Below are 22,312 nucleotides of genomic sequence, written 5' to 3' on the forward strand. Positions count from 1 at the left end.
TTGTCCCCCTGTTTCCCCTCCCTATCCCCTCCAGTGAGGAGTTAAACAGTTTGATGGTGTGTGGGACAAAAGACTTTTTAAGTCTGTTTGGGTCTGCTTTGACTTTGGGAGAAGCAACTTGTCGCTGAATAGGCTCCTCTGATTCTTTACGCCCATGTGTAGATGATGCCCAGCATTTTCCATAATGTCCAGCAGTTCCTTTAATGTCCTTCTTCTCTGCCACTGTCACCAGAGTGTCCATCTTCATGCCGACCACAGAGCGAGCCTTCCTGATTAGTTTCTCCAGCCTGGATGAGTCCATCTTTGCTGTGCTGCTCCCCCAGCACACCACTGCATAGAAAAGTACTCCTGCAACCACTGACTAGTAAAACATCCACAGGAGCTTCCTGCAGATGTTAAAAGACCTCAGCCTCCTGAGGAAGTACAGTCGGCTTTGTGCTTTTTTTTTTTTACAGGGGCTGCATGTTACATGACCAGTCCAGTTTGTTGTCCACCCACACCCCGAGGTACTTGTATGTGTTGACCACCTCCACCTCCTCTCTCTCTATCTGAACTGGCAGTGGACCTGGTCTGGACCTCCCGAAGTCCACAACCAGTTCCTTGGTCTTTGAGGTGTTGAGTTGCAGGTGGTTTGTGTGACTTCATGTGACAAAGAGCAGCACAGTTCCCTGTGGTGCTCCTGTGCTGCTAACCACAGTGTCAGACACGATGTCCTTCAGCTTGACGTACTGTGGTCTGTCAGTGAGGTAGTCGGAGATCCAAGCAACCAGGCAGGGGTCCACTTGCATCCTGTTTAGTTTTTCCTGGAGCAGACAGGGGCGGATTGTATTAAAGGCACTGGAAAAGTCAAGAAAAAGGATCCTGACCGTGTCTTTTCCCTTGTCCAGGTTTGAGTGGGCTCTGTGTAGGAGGTACAAGATGGCATCTGCCTTGTACGCAAAGTGTAGTGGGTCCTGGGCATGTTGTACCTGTGGTCGGAGGAGGTTGAGGAAGAGCCGCTCTAGAATCTTCATAAGATGTTACGTCAGTTCCACCAGTCGAGGGGGAGGAAGAGGAGGTTCGGGATGTCATAGTGTCAGTGTTATTTTAATCATTATTTGAAAAAGTAATTGGATTACAGCCCATCTCTGCTAAGGGTGGGCTCAGGGTTACTTGTTCCTGCCCTGACTATATGTTTTAGTGAAAAGGAAAGTTTTAAGCCTAATGTTAAAAGTAGAGATAGCGTCTGCCTCCCGTGTCTAAACTGGGAGCTGATTCCACAGAAGGACCTCACAATTTTACAGGAGGCCAAGTTAATGTCATCCAGAGTAAACATCTGGATAGTGACTATTTTTTTAGGGGCAAGTACAATAACATCAATTTTATCTGAATTTAGAAGCATGCATTTAGAGGTCATCCAGGTCTTTATTTCTTTAAGACATTCCTGCAGTTTAACTGTGGTACACAGCCCAATAATAGAGATAGCTTGATCATATTTAAGATTGAAGCATTAAAAATGGTAGGACTTCTTTTAGCAGTCTTAAAGGAATATGATCTAATAGACACTGATCATTTAGAGGCAGTAATTACTGAAGTAAGCTCAGAAGCATCAATAAGAGAGGGTGATTCCAAATATCAGCAGTGTTGAAGGTAATTGTTTTAAGGAGAGTGTTTGACAGTTATACCTGGGAGCCAAGTACCCAGAGTCATATACAGTGAGGATGCAACACTATTAATGAGATAACTAATCTTTGTGTGTGTACTGTTTTTGCACATAGTACTGAAAAGAGTAATAGTGGAAGTATTATATCCTTAAATTTAGTTACATAATTTTCTGAAATACATCTCATTTAAATATTTATAAGAAACGATAAGACAAATTTAAGGGAACACCATTTTAGGGAACACTTTCAAATGTTCAGTTTCTATACCATAAGAACCACTGCAATTGAAATTGTGGGTGGGGTCTTTAATATTTTAGAGAAGTCAATTGAGTCTAATGATAGATTAAATGTCATGTTGAGGCTGTAATTAAAAACACCCACAATATTGGTAGAGCTGAGGATGCTATATTTGTCATTTGTTTTATGTGTAAATTGTTTTTTGGGGGGTCTGGGAGCAGACACTTTCTCAAAGAGGATGGGTTTGGGGGGGATAACAGGAGGAGAGAAGCTGCAGTTTTCAACTCATGTTTTAGGGAGTCCAAGTTATTTTTTGGACACCAATAAGACAGCCAGCACTTTAAGAAGAACATGTGACTAAACATGTCACCCCTGGTCAGAGTATGTTTATATACCACTACTGCATGCCATTTACTTTTTGTTCTCTCTCTATAACCTCCATTCACTCTTCTCTTTCCCTTCATCCACAAACCAACCATGGCAGATGTTGTTACTCCCTGAGCCTGGTTCTGCTGGCAGTTTGTTCATGATGAAAGGGTGTTTTTCCTCACTGCTGTTGCCTATGAGTACTTGCTCATAGGGGATCATTGATTGTTGGGGTTATCTGTCTAATATTTGCAATATACCTCGATACTATACATCTATACTGTTATTGTGAATTAGTTCTATAGAAATAACAATGAACTGAAATTAAATGAAATTTTTTTTTAGTAGTTTTTTCTCCCCTCACTTGCATAAGTGACACATTTCATGTTTCCTTCTCTTTACATGTCAAGCATTTTGAAGTAGACTCTTCAGTAAAAGAAAAAGAAAACTGTGAAGAAAAAAGAGGTCACTAATGTGAGGAGTTTTGTTCTTAATGCATTTCAATGTTCTTATTTTTTACATGCTTTATATTTTATCTTGTCTTTTGCTGCTTGGTTTAGTTTACAGGAGAGGTTATGCAAAGGCCTTTTATAAGACGTAGATATGGTTTGAAAGTGAATTACAGGACAAGGAAGGTAAAGGATTATCATGGTTGTCATGATAAGGATTGATTGAAAACGTCACTGACTGCTGGTCAGAGACACACTGTGACCACTGTTTCTCTACATTGTTAAGATTCGTTGTCATGTTGTTTGTTTTTGTGTTTTCACTGCTGATAAAATGATAAAAGACTCCATAAAGGTTAATTTTTAGTTTAATTATTTTTTAATCTCATTTAAAAATAAATATTAAGAAGATATTACTTTGTTGTTGTTCTACTTAAATTATCCACATCCTTAAATGATATACTTGTATGCTGTGAGTTGTAAATGTTATTTTATGTAGTGCACCAACAGCTCACCATGCTGGAATAAAATCAAAACAAAGAGACGGCACAAGTAATACATAAACTAAATATAAAACCATAAAGTGAAGAATTATTAATTCCATATTTTATATTCATCAAGTCAGCAAATTAAATTACATGAAATAAATGCTGCCTTCACTTTTTCAATATTAACAGATGTGATGAGCATTTAAATTTTTCAGAAACAGCTCTTTCCACATTCGAGTCCACAGTTACAGTAGTACTGCTGTAACTTTACAGCTGGACTTCATTTGTGATCGTTAAATGTGAAATGTCAAAAGTTTGACTTCAAATGAGAAAAATAGGATTAATGAATTTCATTTAAATACAGTATACAAACTTTAGGAGATTTTGGGAGAAGCACAAACTGGACTGACTGTAGAGATTTTTTACCACTATATTCTCCATTAACAGTTTAATGGATTTGCTATACATAAACTGAAAAAACTCTTTTGAGAAGTTTTATTTACATATTGGTTTCACTCGTCACCATCACAACATCACTTTTGTTGTGATAGGCTGAGAATCACTGGTGAGTAAAAATGCTGATATGCTTACTGTTTAGCTGCTTATTTGGAATCCTCAGGAACAAAAATGAATTTTTCTCTGGAGAGATGTCACTAATATAAGATGAATATTTACACCAGTGTCACAATTAGCAACCATAGATGTCAATGCTGTAAAGCACTTGTGTCATCTTTGCATACGCATGCAAACTGACTCAGATGTACACTCACCTCCCTCCTCATTCCAAACGCCTCTGATGCTTGCTATATCATAACAGAGAAAACTGGTCATTCAGGATTCACTCTTTTATCTGACAGGTGTAAAGTCAGTAAATGCAGTAAGTGCCAATTTTTTCCATCCACTATGATCACAGTGGTGCAGAAATTGCTGAATAACCTGAACTATATGTAGAAAACATTTAAACAGTCTGATCTCTGTAATATCTGACATATTATATTAACATGAAAACTTTCTCTCCTTCAGTTGTTATTTTAAGAGGATCACAAACAGCTGAAGTCATATGTGTTTGTGTAAGTTGTGATTGAATTGGAAAACAGAGTGATGCAGTCTTTCTGTTGCAGGTCTCCTGATCTATCATTGGATAGATGTTAACTGTCTCACTGCTGTTGAAGATCTAGTTTTCTGTAAATGTTTAAAAACATTAGAATGATTTTTCATCCACAATCCACAGACAGATCTAATGCTGGAACTTTTCTGTTTCACTTTCACTGAAGTTACATGGGGTTTGTAAACAAGATCCACTGAGAGCTTCCAGCTGAACAACAAATTAAATAGATTCTGAGCAGAGACAGCAAGCAGCAGTGTGGTCAAGTTGAGTAAAGCCGTCTGGATTTTGTCCATTTAGTGCTGTTTATTTAAGTGTGAGAGTTTCAAAACACATTTTAAAATCACCAAAAGTCAATAAAAAGAGAATAAAATTTGGGTAATGTGAGATTGCTTGCTCTAGTTTAACCCAGTATCACAGCAAAACGTGTAACAGACACACTGATCCACCATGTCTATTTCATGATTTGTTGAGTGAAGTGTGAAACAGACCCTCATTCAGATGTTGCAGTAAGTTGCAGTAATCTGCAGTAACAGCAGAGGGAGATATTTTATTGAAATCCAACATGAAAATAATCACATGAAAGCTTTTAAACAGACATCACTAACTCATTTACTTGTAAACACATGTTAGCCATCAAGCTTTTCTGGTGATTAAGGACCCTGGAAGTACTTCATACCTTCCTTCCTCACTACTGTCTTCTTGGATTTAAATAATCATGATCACAGCTATAATAATATATCTGTATTTATAGATAACATAATGAAGATGAGTAAAGCTTTATCAACCATGATGAGGGCAATGGTATGGTTTAGGTGTAGCATAAAACTGCATCTCTAGTATTTATTGACAATGTGACTGCAAATAGAACATACACGTTTCTTCAAAACAAAGAAATGAGATAAGAAAGGCCAAGCTAGTCAAGCCATCAGAGCATGCTTTCAGTTATTACACACAAAACTGAAGGCATAAGAGACCCACAAACAAGCAGCAGTTGAAGGAGGCTGCAGTAGAGGCCTAGCAGAGCATATCAACCACAGGAGGAACCACAACTTACCTACCCGTTCTGATCTTGATCATATTCATGTCCTTGCATGTTTTGCTTCTTAAGCTTTACCAAAATAAATACTTTGTGTTTTATACACCAGTCTTGAGTCAAACTCAAGTGTTTTTTTTACATTTATTTTTAAGATTTTTACTCTGGCCTACAAGATGCTTATTCAAATACTTACCGTTGTCATTGTTATTATTGTATTAATCTGTGTATAAAATTATTATGCACATATTTAGGACTTTAATACACTTAATTGACATAAAGATCTAAAGAGTACTTTAATTATTAATGACGTTATCTTGTTAATTGATTAAGTGATTCAACAAAAACTGTATTAGTCATTTACTGACGGCAGAATTCACATCAATCAGACACAAAATTGAAACCACTGAGAGGTGAATAATTTTGTTCCAGCGTAATTTTCTGCTACAATGCCTCAGGTCCTGTAGTAAATTTCTTGAACACATAACTTTTGCAGTTGCTTAACAGATAGTAGGCCACATAATTAAGACATTTGTTTGCAAAATATTGTGTTTCTGCTTTCTCACAGCACCTACAAACAGTGTCTGAACCCCACTGACCAACTTCCCCTATGTACTTAAATGTTCCCTTTTTACTCTGTCAGCAGTTCATCAGTGAAGTGAATCAGCAAAAAGCAGGCACTTTATCACTTGGAGTGGTTCGGTCAGAATGAAAACTACACAGTAACACTGCAGTAAATACAATTAAGTTGTTGTGCAGCAGACAGCTGATTGTTGATACCTGAGCTTAAGCTAAACAATAATTATCTTCTCTTGCGAATTCTTTAGTTGCTGTGTTATGATATAACGCCACGAGATTTAAATCCCCTTTGTGTAATGGAATTAAGACTGAATAACTGACAGCTTGGTGAAATATTTACTGTATGTTTAGTAGATTTTTAACATGTGCAGGTAATACCAAGACTGCCAAATCCTGTTGATTTAGATTTAGACAAATTTACAGAGCAACTGGACAGTTTTGAAACACTTATGGCCAACAATAAAGTTTGTACTTCCCCTGTAATTAAATGGAATTTCAGTGCATTTCATTTGCAATTTTCATTTGCAATTACAGAAAATAAGGAAATTATTGAACTGTAAGTAATGTTAAGTACTGCGTAAGTCATTTTCATTTTTAAGTAATTTTCTGATAGTGTAGGGGAAAACAAACAATTATTACTCATCTTATAAGCATCTTGTCAGAGTACTTCTAAAAATTCAGTTAACTTGATCTGTTATGTGCTATTTGCAAAATATATGCAGCTTATTCTGCGTTGACCTGCTGTGTCTGTGTAAACTGGTGGACTGCACAAGTGTACTTCATTTTGTCAGTTGGGGAGGTTTGTCTTGAAAGGAAGGGAGGCTTAGCAGTTATTTCAGATGTTTACACTCAATATTTATTCAGATTTAATGGAAAGATGTAGATGTCTCATTGATGTTTTATTTTGGCCATGTTCTAGTGGTTGCTGACAGATCTTTGATGCTGAGGCATCTTCTCCTGGGTTGGGTTTGAGACTTGGAGGCCAGTGTTGGGTCCATCTGGTTCTCCCCCATGAACAGCACCTGCTCCTCTGTATTATCATTCTTGCCCTTCTGTTCATGGCCTGGCACCTTGGTCTCATCTTCTTTGCCCTTGGGCTCCTTGCTGGTCAGCCGAGTTGAGGTCCTGCTGGGCAGGACAAAAGACAAAATCTAAAGGTAACAGTAGCTTGAAAAACAAATTAATATCAGAGCACCAAATTTGATTGTTTGAATCAGTACAGGGTCATTTTCCTCCTCAGGCTCAGCCTAGGCTAATGCATCAGGTGAGGAAAAAAACTGTCACATGTATAAATTTAATTTCTGTTCATATGATCTAATTATAATATAATAAGATATACTCATATACCAAGGAACTTGTTGATTTTAGTCAAATACATGTAATTTCAAATATTCTCAAGCATTTTTCACTTGTTTTCACTTGTTGAATTAAATTATTGTTTCTACACATTATTGTTGCAATTACACTTTTTGTACACACTTTACATTGTGGAGGTAAACATTACCGTGTTTTCAGAGGCGGATGATGTCCTTCGACATCTGTTGGAAAGTGCTCAGGATATTTTATGAGTGTGTTGTGACCAGTGCCATCCTCTATGCTGTTGCATGCTCGGGCAGCAAGTTAAGAGTTGCAGATGCCAAAGGACTCAATAAACTGATCTGCAATGCCAGTAATGTTGTGGGGATGGTGCTGGTCTCCCTTAGGGTGGCGTCTGAGAGGCGGATGTTATCAAAAATAAGGACAGTGCTGGATAATAACTCACAGGAGCACGTTCAGTGAGAGACTGAGATTACCAAAAATGACCACTGAAGAAAAGAAATCATTCTTGCCTGTTATATCTCCCTGTACAACTCCCCCATCTAACACACTGTACACACTTCAATAGTTACACCCTTTTGCACATGCTTTACAGTAAAATAACAAATGACAAAGTTTCACAGGTTAGAGTAAAATGTCCATCATATATACTTCACCTCTGTAATATTCTTGAAAGCTATAATTGAGCGATTTGTACTGAAATGTTCTGAAATGTTTAAACTTTGTAATATTTTGTATTAATCTACTGTAATCCACATCATTTCCTTTGGGATTATTAAAGTATCCCGATTCTGATTATCTAAGACTAAAAAAGACAAAGAAGTTTATCTATTTCATGTTTGTTTTTTTTGTTACATTTAGTGAGCCAGTGACATTCATTATCCAAGTTGTAGCTGACCTTACTTAATTTTAGATTAAAAACCAGAGATGGGTAAAAACCTTTCTAGGCTGACAATTGACTTTGAGGTTTTATGCATCACTTTTCTGTAAGGGAAATTGCTTCATTTTTTTTTAAACATTATTAATTTTTTTTTCACATCTGTTGTATGCTTTCATGACTGTGGACTAGAATTTTACAACTTAGAAAATGAAATCAATTTATAATAGGAGTGTGAATAATCATTATTCCGTATTATCAACAGGCAAAACTAATTTTGCTTTGGACTCTGACTCTTTCAGCTCTCTGAGGCCATCCCAGGCATTTTTTGTGATCTGTATCACATACTAATGTTTCAAGAATTAGTGAACATATGAAACATTCACACAATTTTAGACCAAAACTTTGAACCTAACCCACTGTGGACCAGCTTGTGTTAACCATGAATATCTTTGGTGATCTGGGCAGAATAAAACATCATCTTCAAGACACTGAAAACTGACTTTAAGCTCAACATACCACACTACCCTTTGTAATACACCTACCCAGGATTTACTGTGTCACAAAAACCTTAGTGAGAATTCTACATTCTGTGACTGTACTGCAAACACAAAGCGCGTAGTAGTTCAACAACCGAGCAACCCAATTTTGGTGGCTATTGTCAAAGTTGGCAGACAGAAGCCAATATGCAGGACTCAGAAAACAAGAAACAAACGTAAAATCAGCTTTAATTACAAGACAGATCAGGAATAACAAACCCCAAAGTACTACTTTTTGGAAAAAAAAACAACCCTATAGCAAGGCAGGGCACCAGTAGATAAATAGTGTATGAACATGATGATAAGATCATTTTAAAAATGCTACAGTATGTGGAGGTTTTGAGTCTTCTGCTGAAACTTCTTGAGTTTCATGTAAACTAGTTTGTTGTTGGACAGCTGCGACATCTATTTATACACTTTAACAGTTACCTAAAAACAAAAGATGTTAAAGCAGACATGTTGACTTTCACCTGTGCGTACACTGTATCCTCCTGCTGTCCCCTGTCCTGATCTGATGCTTCATTTCTCAGTACAGAGAAGCTGATCTCTCTATAATGGATGTTTTCTTCATCTCCATCTGATTTACTTGCTGGCTCTTCAACAACCGACTCTTCACTTCTTTGATTCTATGAAATAGAAACAAATAGAAAGGTTCATTTGAATCTAGTGAGCAGACTCTGGTGGAGGTACAAGAGTAAATAACTTTCTGAACGCAGTTCAGTAAATTACAGAGAAGTTGAGTATTTTCTTACATGAGTCTGTTGTTGAGTTTGATGCTTTGACTTTAAGCACCTGAAAGATATAAAAGGCTGTTAAATATGACTTAACTATCCTCTGTTTCAGGTTAAATATATTTGTGAGTAAACAGATAATTTAACGTGCAGCTACCATGTCAGTGACAGTAACTGATCATGTTTTCTAATGTGATGTAATATTTACCAAACAAAGATGATCAAGCAAAGTAACATCATCCCAAGGATTCCTCCAAGAAATGACCACAGTGGGAATCCTGCTAGAAAACCAATATCAATATGAAACAACACAAGGGTTAAACAGATCGTGAGGTTCTGTTTTTTTCTTTTCCGTTATATTACCATGATGTTTAATTTTACACTTTGTACAGCACTATTTAGAAAAAACAAAACACTTCAAGATATTCAATGAGTTACTCAATAAAAGAAGAAGAAAAAGTTAGATAATAGCATAAAACAGTTCAGTGGCATGAGCCGTTACCTTTAATAGCCACGTGGATCTCTGCTGATGTCTGATTACCCAGATCATTAGTGGCCACACAGTAATAAACTCCTCCATCTGTTACATTGAAGCTGTAAATCTCTCCTTCAGATACTTTCACAGCTCCATCTCTGCTCTTCTTGAACCAGGTGAAGCTGCTGACTGGAGGTTTGGCTCTGCTGGAGCAGGTCAGGTTCACCCAGCTGCCTGCTGACACCAAACCTGATGGACTGATGGATGCTGAGGTGTCTTTAGGAGCATCTGGAGAAAAAAATAAGAAAGTGATATCCCACAAATCATGTTGTCCTATAGGATTCGGTTCAACAACAAACTCCAAGGCCTCCAAGGACAATCTGTGATTGATTGTTGTTTGATTGTTTCACATCAAACACAGTTTGATAAATCAATAATGTGAAAAGATGTAGCTCAGTGTGGATTGTTGAAAGCTTTCATAACATATTGAAATTGTTTACAATCAGGAACATAAATGTATATTTAAACATAATTATGACAAATGAGTTTAGGACGTGTTTATTTTTTCCCAACAGTAGACAGTTTTCCTTCCATATACAATGTGTGACTTTGTAAAGTTTCTCTATCTGCACTGATTTGTCAGACTATAAATGACTAAAATGAGACGGCTCACTTGGAATAAAGAGGAGACTCAGTAACATGATGTCTGTCATGATGTTCAAAGACTGGAGTGTCATCGCCTGGAAAAATATATATAAAAAGAAATCCATTATTACACAAATATAAGATCAAACTAGAAATTCTCTTTTTATAAGGGGTTTAGTTATATATATATATATATATTAGGGGTGCAACGATACTCGTATCGATATTGAACCGTTCGATACAGTGCTTTCGGTTCGGTACGCATATGTATCGAACAATACAACATTTTTAATTTATTTTATCAACTTTCCTTCTGACGGTGCTGTCTGTGTTGAGCGCTCAGTGGATCTGCGCTCGACAGTGCAGCCTAGGCGGAGTAGTCGAACACAGATTCACTGAGCGCAGGGCAAGCTAGCTAGACAGAAGTTAAGCTCGTTGCAACATGGCAAATTGAACCTCCCCCACCCTCATTCAGGTCTGGAACTATTTTGGTCTTCATGTGACGTATGACCCTGAAGGTAAGCGAGTCATGGACTAAAGTAAAACAGTATGTCAGATGTGCCACGCAATGCTTAATTACATGAGTGGGAACTAGTGTGTTAGCACAGTTAGCTCGTTAATGTGTTGACACTGTCCAGCCCCACACACGGGGCAATCCGCGGTAGCTCGTTAATGGAGATTTGCCGTGTTGTGGCGTTAACCTCATTTCAGATTAAGGCTGACAGCACTAGTGGGAACACAACGAATATGACTGCACATTTACTCCGACATCATCCTAGTGCAAAGACAAGTGGAAGAAGACAAAAACAACAAGCACGCATACAAACTTTACCGAGTCATTTAGACAGCCGTTAGCACATGATTCTTCTTATGGGGACCTGATATGTTTAATATGCTGCTGAGAATATAGCCCAGAAGAAGCGTATAGTATAGCTTCTATTTTGGAAAGAGACATTTCTCTGTAATAAACTCTCTTTTCCAAAGATGAGGGATTCCTCAATCAGATACAGGGCTCGCAAAATCGCTAGCGATTTTTCCAGTCGGGCTGCCCTGCTCTGCTCGTCGGCCTATCGTAGGAAGGAAAAATATATGTCAATGCTTTTGCATTCTTTCGGAAATGTAGCTGGGTAATTATGTCATTGGCATCGGTGAGCCACTGTCAATATGTGACATATTGAAATCGCGTTTGAATTTGCGCTTGTTTTTTGCTTTCACTTTGCAATCGCGCGAACTGTGTATAGAGAGCGACAGCACTGATTGGTGAGTGATGATAATTTGCGCACCAATTCCTCTGACATCGTCTTATCAATCGTTAGCTTACTATGCAAACATGACAAGTGAAATCTCCCGCAGCAAGCTTAAACATGTGAGAGGTTGATCGCGCAGAGAATCGCTGAGCGTTATGTGAGTGCGTGTGTAAAAGCAGCAGGATATATATTTTAGTTCTGCTGAGCCAAATAAGACAGGTCAGGGTGAAGAAGTGACAGCCAAAGAAAAGCTTACCACAAAACGGAAAAGTTATGACAAATCAGACTATAAGGCAAAAAGAACGTGCAGCTTTATGGTTTCATGGACAAAAGAATTTCTGTGGCTGCAATATGACGAGCTAAATAACCAGGGCTGCAGATAAGTGGTCCGCAGGTGCGCATTCGCTGTCAAAATAAAAAACGCGCACAAGATAAGAAGTTGCAACGCGTGTTTGCATACATAAGATTTTCAGGAGGAGGACAGACATTTGTTTAGAACTCATAAAGATGTCGAAGAAGCTCCTTTAAGCAATTACTGTGATGTTCCTCCACCTCCAAAGAAATGTCAGAAGGAGTCCGAACCAAAAAAGAAGCGCGTATTCTCGGAAAAGTGGTTGCAGGAGGTGAGCTGGCTTCAAACAAATGATGAACGCACAGAGAGGTGGTGCAGAATGTGCCGTGAAAATTTAATAAATGACAAATTAATAAAAAGGCATGAACATTTTTTTTGTATCGAAAAAATATCGAACCGTGACACCAAAGTATCGAACCGAACCGAACCGTGAATTTTGTGTATCGTTGCACCCCTAATATATATACATATATATATATATACAATTATTAAAATGTAAAAAATGATCAGACTGCTACAGAGGAGAAAAGACAAAGTAAAAGTCAGTGTGTGATTTCAGCAGAAACAGAGCGAATGAAACACTTCTGTGTTTAGATGTTTCAATGACAAAGCAAACCGACTTGTGATGTTTTTGGTTTTCTGTCTTTTTTTATTCACTCAGTCTGATTTTTATGTTCCTATCATGCACTCTGCTCTCACTTTAGAAGCATCCGCTTCTGCCTTCCTACCTCCTCTAGATTGACTTGACCCACTCACACACTAACCTTTTTCTCATTCACATTTGTATTTGTATCTCAGATTTTCTGTGTTCTTCTTTGTCCTACAGAAACGTACATACACATTGTGTACGTACACAGGTTACAAAAAATGTGTCTGCAACTTGCTGTTGATGAACTTCCTCATTTTGTTTAAATATTTCTGCTCGTATTTAATGAGTCATTCTTTATTTGAGCCACTAGATAATACTAGTATTATTTATTGTCAGCAACTATAGCTAAAAAAGTGTAAGTAAAACACAATAGAGTGGTTGAGTACCATGAGCCTTTTTCATTGTTTTGTTCATTTTGTTTTTTTAAATACTCGATCGTGGCTCAAGAGTCGGCGATTCGTCTTGTAATCAGAAGGTTGCCGGCTCGAGCCCCGGCGCCAACAGTCTCAATCGCCTACTGGCCGACTCTGTCAGTGGCCCCCAGGGCAGCTGTGGCTGTAGTGTAGCATGCCATCCCCAGTGTGTGAACGGGTGACTGAATGTGTAAAGCGCTTTGGGGTCCATAGGGACTAAGTAAAGTGCTATACAAATACAGGCCATTTATCATATTTAATATTAAGTACAATTTTGATTACGTTCAGTTTACAATATTAAGTAAATGGAACAAAATTTAGGATTAACTGACCATCTTTATTTTAGTTACATTGACCAAGCATGTCAGTGTTATTTACTAAATGTTTTCATGTTTGTGTAAAAACTACAATTATTCATTTCAACTTAATATGTTTAATCTTTAGTTATGCAATTGATCAGGTATATTGAACAGATTTGACTGGTTTCCAATCTACTCATTATTAAGTGTAAAAGTGTTGCCTCAAAAATTTTGTCAGTTTTTTGACAGTCAATGTCAGTTTTAGTTTTTAGAGTGAGGATGACAGTACAGGTCCAACGTATTTCAGATGTGGGTCCCAGGTTCTGTGGAAAGAGTCCAAGGTGATGGTGAGGTGTTGAGCATACAAATACAATATATTCATTGGGAATACAGTCCGTAACAATGTTATGCCAGGATTTCTTAGTTGGGATTGCTGGCCTGCCCCAGAGGACCAGGATATTCTTCCTGGCCGCAAAAGATAACAGCTGGAACAGTCTCTTGTGCTTGCCTTTGATAATCAGATTGTCCATTACTCCCAGTATAAGACAGAGAGGGTCCAGAGGAACAACAGAGTTGAAAATAACTGAAAGTACCTGTGGAATTATATAGCATTATATAGCTTTTTAGCATTATACTTTTCAGCATTATACTGTTTAAACATTATACTTTAAAGCAGGCCTCTGTGTGACCTTGGGAGCAAGAATAGTTGAAGCAACATTACAGAAAAAAGATGCATAGAAATAGCCCAGAAGTTGCAATAGATAAGAGGGGGGCAAAAGGGCAGCGTTAAGAACAGTCTAACACATTAGGTAAGTATAGACTAAAAGCAGAAGGAGGAGAGCGTAAACACCCGGCACAACACACACTTGACACCTACAAAGCGCACACTCATGACACTTGACATGACCCCCACACACACCCCTACAGTGCAGACAGGAACACACACACATTGCAGACAGAGACATGTACATCACACACACACATTCACAATTAAGATATGCAATTAAAAAAGGAGTTAAAGGTAGGGCCAGACCTTAAAAGGAAAGGTAGAAGACGATAGATGAGGAAGAAGCTGTTTTGATCGAAACTGTGTATGACGTATAGGTGAACGTAATAACAGAATAACAGGAAAGGTGGGAGGTAAATAAGGAAATTTGGAATATTATAAATGTAACAGTTCAAAGGACTGCCCTTCGAATCTGCAAGACGCTTCTGCGCAGGGGTTGAAATAAAGAAGTTGATTTACTGAAGAAGTCTGTCTCGAATCGTTCGTTGTGGTTTTTCACCAGGTAGATAAAAAGATCGGGAGAGGCGTCAGCACGCCGACATACCTTTGCAACATCCGACCAGAAATATTGAATTTTCACACATGACCAAAAACAATGCACAAAGTCACCCTCCTCTGCATTATGTTTCCAGCATAAAGGGGAGGAGTTTACATCTATTTTACTTTTTAAAGAGGGTGTGATGTTTGCCCGATGAACTATTTTTAACTGAATAGATTTAGCCCAATTACAGACAGATATCTTAGAGGCACAGGCCCAAATCTCTTGCCAGTCTGGATCATTTATTGAACAGCCTAGGCCTCTTTCCCAGGCCTGTTTAGCAGCCAGGAAGCGAGGGGCTGAGCTAGAGTTAAGAACCTTATAAAAGGAACTAATGGATTTTCCAGACTGTTGGGAGGACAAAGCATCCTCCACTGCGGACCTAGTAGGGTCCAACAATAGGGTGGTGTCATTAATTATAAAGTACCTCAGTGGCAGGTATCTAAAGAATTACATTTTGAATGCCAAAACATTGTTGAAGCTGCTGAAAGAAAAGAAGGGTCCGGCCTCTAAACAGATCACCCAAGTTAACCAGCCCCAGATTAGACCAGACCACAAAACCCCGGTCCAGACATCCAGGCAAGAAATAAGGGCCATTCATAACAGGAGCCAGGGAGGATGTCAAATGGGCCCAACCCTCCAAAGCACGGACAGACCTCCAGGCCTTGACAGAGCATAGGGTAATAGGATTGTTGGAGAGTGTTTTGACTTTACTGATCTCTTTAACAAATAAATTAAACTGGGGACATTCTATGGCTATGTCAAAGAGTAGTGGACTAAGAGGATCGCTCTGCCTATTTCCACACGGGAGAGCAAAATTGCTGGAGTGCATCCTGTTAGTTATAACCGTTGCGACTGGGGAGTTATAAAGAACTTTCACCTAATTTACAAAGATTTCACCCAATCCAAATTCCTCTAAGGCAAAAAAATTGATATGACCATTCAACGCGATCAAACGCTTTTTCTGCATCAAGAGAGAGAACAAGGAATGGCTCATCAGAATTTTGTGAAAGATGAAAAACATTGAGAAGTCTCCTCATGTTATCAGAGGATTTAACGATGGAGGCCTTTAACAAAACCTGTTTGATCCTCATTAATTATATAGGGGAGTACCTTCTCAAGTGGCAGGGCTAATATCTGAGCCACTGAGCTGGGGCTGTTAGACACTGAATTATTAACAACAATAATATTATTATTAACATCTACATAATCATAACATCTTGTTTTCTGCATCGAAGCCCAGGGCAAACACAACATTGATATTCTCACCTTTATTCACTGCAGCCGCCGGATATTTCACCACATTTAAACTCACCCATTTACTGGTGCCCTTAAACATGCAGAAATACACACAAAAAACACACAATCTGCCTCATCCAGGAGAATGAACGCTATCAGCCCTTTTCTTTTACCTTCTACCAAGAAGACAAAGTAAGGTCTCTGTGATTTTATTCTTTAGTTAAGATTGTATGTCAATCTTATTTTATTTGACATTGCTGTTAGTTTTTACCGTACTGTTTTTCCATTTAAGAACATTTTTTCTTATTTTTTTTTAATATGTCATGTAAATATAATAGAAGAGATTCTTTTTTAAAAAAATTGTTTGTACAGGTGTTGCTTTTCAGTCAAATTATTAAAACATTGCAATTTCTAAAATGCAACCAATGAGCAGTTTAATTTCAAAGATCTTTGTTTGTTTTTTAAATGTTTGATGTTGCTCATTTAAAAGCAGATCTTGAAAACCAGACTTTTCTGGTTCAATATATTGGCTTCTCCTTTTCTCATTAGTGTCAACAGGTTAAGTGTAAATGTGTCTTTGTAAAGTATCTCTGTCTGCAGTGATCTGTCAGACAGTGAATGACTGAAATGAGATTTGCAATAAAGAGGAGACTAAGTAAAATATTTGTTAAGTTAAGTTCACAGATTGCAGTGTCACAAAACTCATCACCGAACAGGTTGCATCACCTATGAAAACACAGCATGGAACACAAATGTCTCCATTTGTTTAAATAAATTAACTCATCAGTTCTTCTTCACCAGTGAAGTAAATCAGCCACAAACAGGCACTTTATCTTTCATCATATGTGGACTGGTGCCTTCAGCACAAACAATTCACAGTAACACCACAGTGTGGTTTTTGTGCAGCAGACAGTTGATTGTTGATAAAAGCCCAACATAGTGATTATTTTATATCTGCAAAAATCAGCAAATGTTAAGGCCAATCAGAGATTTGGATCCTAACATGTTAACTAAGTTAGCAGTAGGATTCACATCCAAATGTTAACATTACTTGAGTACTATACAGATGTTTGTGTCAGCATGCAGATATTAACACTGCTGATCTCTGAGATGTGTGTTCTCTTCTTGCAGACACTGTGATGCAGCTCTGTTCATGTGAACTCTTAGTAAATAAATAAATATGACCTATAGACCAGCTTTTCTTTAAAAAAAAAACCCTCCTCAAACAGTAAAACAAATCCATTAAAACAGAAACTGCCACTACAAAAAGTGTCGACCCTAATATATAAAAAAAGAGTGAAATTTGAAGACAAAATAAATTTCTTATCCACTTATTTAGATATGAATAAGACATCCCACATTTCATATCATTAACAAAACAGAGTAAACTTTTAGAATAATTATATTAAATATCACACAAAAACACGTTACTTTGAATAAACACATTTTATTTAATGTGTTTAATAAATTTACAGATGTGTTTTGATGCCAGTTTCCCTGCAGTCTTTTAAACAAATTATCTGTAAAGAAGTCTTGTACATGCATTTCAACATGTCTACAATGTAAATATTAAATCATACAAGAGCACACACAGCATACCAGCATTCAAATACTGTGTTATTACTGTGTAATGAAAATGATAATAACTAAAATACTAATAAAAAATAGCTACATTATGTAAAAGTTTTTAATGTTCAGTCTTCTCTGCTGTCATGTGAATTAGTTCCTTATTAGATTGCAGTGAAATTAAAGTTGAACATCAAAAGCTGCAGGATGTAATTTGATGGGTTTTTTAAAGTTAATAAATTTTTTTATTTTTGTGTGTGTGTTTCTTTAATACACTGTGTTAATGCAATGTTATAATTTTTTCTTGACCTCAGCGTACAGTTCCTGTTGGCCATCAGCACGCTCTGTGTTATTTGGCTCGTTGACTTTCACCTGTGCGTACATTGTATCCTGCTGCTGTCCTCTGTCCTGCACTGAGTCAGAGGATGCTTCATTTCTCAGCACAGAGAAGCTGATCTCTCCATAATGGATGTTTTCTTCTTCCGCTTCTGATTTCCTTGCTGGCTCTTCAACAATCGACTCTTCACTGTTTTGATTCTATAAAATAGAAACAAATAGAAAGGTTCATTTGAATCTAGTGAGCAGACTCTGGTGGAGGTACAAGAGTAAATAACTTTCCGAACACAGTTCAGTAAATTACAGAGAAGTTGAGTATTTTCTTACATGAGTCTGTTGTTGAGTTTGATGCTTTGACTTTAAGCACCTGAAAGATATAAGAGGCTGTTAAATATGACTTAGCTATCCTCTGTTTCAGGTTAAATATATTTGTGAGTAAACAGATAATTTAACGTGCAGCTACCATGTCAGTGACAGTAACTGATCATGTTTTCTAATGTGATGTAATATTTACCAAACAAAGATGATCAAGCAAAGTAACATCATCCCAAGGATTCCTCCAAGAAATGACCACAGTGGGAATCCTGCTAGAAAACCAATATCAATATGAAACAACACAAGGGTTAAACAGATCGTGAGGTTCTGTTTTTTTCTTTTCCGTTATATTACCATGATGTTTAATTTTACACTTTGTACAGCACTATTTAGAAAAAACAAAACACTTCAAGAGATTTAATGAGTTACTCAATAAACAAAGAAGAAAATGTTAGATAATAGCAAAAAACAGTTCAGTGGCATGAGCCATTACCTTTAATAGCCACGTGGATCTCTGCTGATGTCTGATTACCCAGATCATTAGTGGCCACACAGTAATAAACTCCTCCATCTGTTACATTGAAGCTGTAAATCTCTCCTTCAGATACTTTCACAGCTCCATCTCTGCTCTTCTTGAACCAGGTGAAGCTGCTGACTGGAGGTTTGGCTCTGCTGGAGCAGGTCAGCTTCACCCAGCTGCCTGCTGACACCAAACCTGATGGACTGATGGATACTGAGGTGTCTTTAGGAGCAACTGGAGAAAAAGAAGAAAGTGATATCTCATAAATTATGTTGTTATATATGATTAAGTTCAACAACAAACTCTGATTGTCTTACATGAAACACTGAGAGTCTCTTCTGTCTCTGCTGTCTTGGTGTCGTTTCCTTGGTTCACAGGATATCTGGCAGAGCAGCTGATCTTCTTTCCATCATGTGTGTCTGACAGAGTGATGTTCTGCTGGATTTTAGTTGTAAAGCTTCCATCTGTGTTTTCCTCTATTTTGTTGTGAGAGTCTTGTTGGAGATTCCAGGTGAGTTGAGGAGGGGAGTGTGGACAGGGAGTGAGAGCTGAGCAGGTTATAGTGACAGACTCCTTCTCCTTCAGATCACCTGGGATTGTAATATTGGGCCTCCAAGGAGAATCTGTGGTTTCACATCACAGACACAGTTTGCACACTAATAATACAGGAAATACAGTAGAAAAAAAATCAAATTTTTTTACTCTGTTAGAAAAGAAAAAATGGATCATTAATGTTGTTTGCTGTTTTTTAAACGGTCAAACATCAAACACGATGTAGTATTTTATTCTCTCTGTGGTATCATTAGGGTAGTACAGACAATCTGGGATAATAATAAATGCAGAATAATCAGACTGAATTCTGTAATAATTTAACTTTTAGTTCATTCTGTCGATTAACCCGAAGCTGCATCTGATTACTAATTTTAGTTTTCAGAAAACCTGGACAATGAAAAGAAAACTTTCTCACCTTTAATTGTTATTTTAAGAGGATCACAAACAGCTGTTGCTCTGTAGGGCCAGTTCATAATTCTGAAGTAGTATGTGTTTGTATAAGTTGTAGTTAAGTTGGAAAACAGAGTGGTGCAGTTTTTCTCCTTCAGGTTTCCTGTAATATTCATTGGATAGATGTTAACTGTCCTACTGCTGTTGAAGATCTCATTGTCTGGAAATGTATTAACATTGGAGTGATTTTTAATCCACACTCCAAAGACAGCTCTTCTGCTGTCAAACTTTTCTGTTCCAGTTTCACTAAAGTTACATGGGATTTGTAAACATGATCCACTCAGAGCCTCCATCTCTGTTGGTGCAGTGATGAACAGGTTTGAATACTCAGGACAAGCAGCCAAAGTACCTGGAAAAAATCAAAACAAACTCATACACATGATGGGAAACATAATTATGATACACTGAGTTTATTAGACGTGTGTTGCAGTTCAGTTTCAGTTTTATTTGTCATATGCAAGTTAGCACAGGGTCAACATTGCAAGGAAATGTATTTGACGAGCAGAAGACAAGTCACAAATGGAATATTGCACATGAGATAAAGTGGCAGGAGTGAGCGGCAGCACAAACTGAGCAGTACAAACTTTTTGAGTGGCAGTTAGTACAGTATTGCACGGGGTGATGTTTTTTTCTGTAAAGTATCTCTATCTGCACTGATCTGTCAGACTGTAAATGACTGAAATGAGACGGCTCACTTGGAATAAAGAGGAGACTCAGTAACATGATGCCTGTCATGATGTTCACAGACTGGACTGTCACAAAACTCATCACCTGTATAAAAAAAAATGAGATCACATAAAGGTTTGATCAAATCAGGAACTTGCATTGTTTTATAGAGCAATACAAATTTTACATTTATTTTAAATCAGACAAACAAAAATAAAGCAGTTCTTTTTATTGTGATATAAAAATCTTGTAAGATGTAAAAAATGTTTTCTTACCTAATGATCAGACAGAGGAGAAATGACAAAATAAAAGTCTGTGTGTGACTCCAGCAGAAACACAGCGAGTGAAACACTTCTCCGTTTAGATGTTATAATGTCAAAGCAAACAGACCCGTGAAGCTTTTGTCTTTCTTTTTCAGTCAGTCTGCCTTTTATGTTCCCATTATGCACATGTTGTCAGTTTAGTAGCCACCACTTCCATCTGCCTGTTTATAGATTCACTTGACCCCCCACTCACACACTAACCTGTTCCTCATTCTCTCATTAATATTAGTATTTGTCTCTTAGCTTTTCTGTTCTTCTTTTTGTGTCTCTGTGTGTGTCTGTACTCACACAGGTTACAGCTTTGTGTTGATCAACTTCCTTGATGTGTTTAGATCTTTCTGCTTTTATTTAATGATTTCTTCTTCAGTTGATCCACTCGGCCAATAGCAGATGTCTAAATGTTTTTATATTTATTGTTTGTAGTGTGTTTCCTTCAGCACCAAAATAATCGCATATTGAGAGAAGGTAATTATGGAGAGAAGAAAACAGTTGGAAAAAGAAAACGCAATAAACAGAATATTACTGACAAAGAGACAGCAAAACTAAAGAAAGGTACCAGAATAGACAGTCTATTGCAGTTTATTGTATATGGGGCTTAAAAGCTGCAGACCAGTCAGGCTCCCTATGTTGACGCATGTCCGCTGATGAAAGAACCAGCACTGTGTGATGAACCAATGTTCTGCTGGGAAACCTTGGGTCCTACCAATCGTGTATCTTACTGTGACATGTATCACCTCCATAAGCATTATTATAGACCATGTCCACACTTTAATGGAGACCTGATGGCTGTGGTCTCTTTCTGTAGGATAATGCGCCCTACACAAAGTAAAAATCATTTAGGAGTGGTTTCACTAGCACAACAATGAGACTGAGGTGTTGACTAGGCCTCCAGATTTTCCAGATCTTAATCCAATCAAGCAACTGTGGGATGTACTGAAGAAACAAGTCCTATCCATGAATACTTATTTTCCACCCTGATTTACGAATAAATTCTTTACAAATCCTACCATGTGAATTCATGGATTTTTTTTTCACATTCTGTCTCTCACAGTTGAAGTGTACCTCTGGTGCAAATTACTGACCTCTGTCATCATTTTAAGTGGGGGAACTTGCACAATCGGTGGCTGACTAAATACTTTTTTGCCCCACTGTATAACGTCGAGGCTGCTTCCTGTCATCTCATGGTACACAAGTGCACACAGAATCTTATCAGACCTAATAAGGACATGATTCTTATCAGCATACAAATGATTATCAATTAATATTGATAATCAATATCAATTCCAACAAGCTGTTTAAAAAAAAAGTATGATAACGCCTTATCGCCTCTTGGATGAACCTTTGACAAAGTTAAACTGAAGACACCTGATTCTCCCAGAACTAGCCAGAGGGAAAAAGTCAAACGCAACACGTGTATAGAAAGAGTTAAGGGTGCAGGGAGCAGAGATGTGGAGAGCAAGAGTGAAACTGAGAGCAGGTCCACAGATGTCTATTATGGTCTGTCAGCACACAGATCAGAGATCTGAGCATGAGCCAATGCCAACAACTGAGCAAGAGGGGCTGTTATTGTGTGTGT

The 22,312-nt window shown here is 37.7% G+C and overlaps 1 protein-coding gene across 1 annotated transcript; it reads right to left on the reverse strand.

Annotated features, from left to right (window-relative positions):
• Nucleotides 1-641: 641 nt before the first annotated feature.
• LOC102785963 (myelin-associated glycoprotein-like) lies at nucleotides 642-20,482 on the reverse strand. The gene is made up of 10 exons (XM_087845497.1): nucleotides 20,443-20,482; nucleotides 19,713-20,096; nucleotides 19,063-19,368; nucleotides 18,719-18,979; nucleotides 9,855-10,127; nucleotides 9,573-9,645; nucleotides 9,386-9,425; nucleotides 9,063-9,259; nucleotides 6,831-7,028; nucleotides 642-837 (listed from the first exon to the last, which is right to left on the reverse strand). Exons 1-10 carry the CDS (start codon nucleotides 20,480-20,482, stop codon nucleotides 642-644), a joined length of 1,968 nt encoding a protein of 655 aa, XP_087701623.1.
• Between the last annotated feature and the right edge of the window lie 1,830 nt (nucleotides 20,483-22,312).

This window comes from Neolamprologus brichardi, chromosome 9 (genome assembly GCF_056152115.1).
Source record: "Neolamprologus brichardi isolate AB-2024 chromosome 9, ASM5615211v1, whole genome shotgun sequence".
NCBI classification, from domain to species: domain Eukaryota; kingdom Metazoa; phylum Chordata; class Actinopteri; order Cichliformes; family Cichlidae; genus Neolamprologus; species Neolamprologus brichardi.

What these genes read in the sequence shown, in the direction of transcription:
- LOC102785963 (XM_087845497.1), bottom strand. Translation starts at nt 20,482, where the DNA reads ATGACAGGCATCATGTTACTGAGTCTCCTCTTTATTCCAA. An exon ending in TATTAAAGGTAACGGCTCAT is followed by an intron (nt 9,646 to 9,854) that starts GCCACTGAACTG and finishes TTGGTTTTCTAG; the next exon opens with CAGGATTCCCACTGTGGTCA. An exon ending in AAACTCAACAACAGACTCAT is followed by an intron (nt 9,260 to 9,385) that starts GTAAGAAAATAC and finishes TCTATTTCATAG; the next exon opens with AATCAAAGAAGTGAAGAGTC.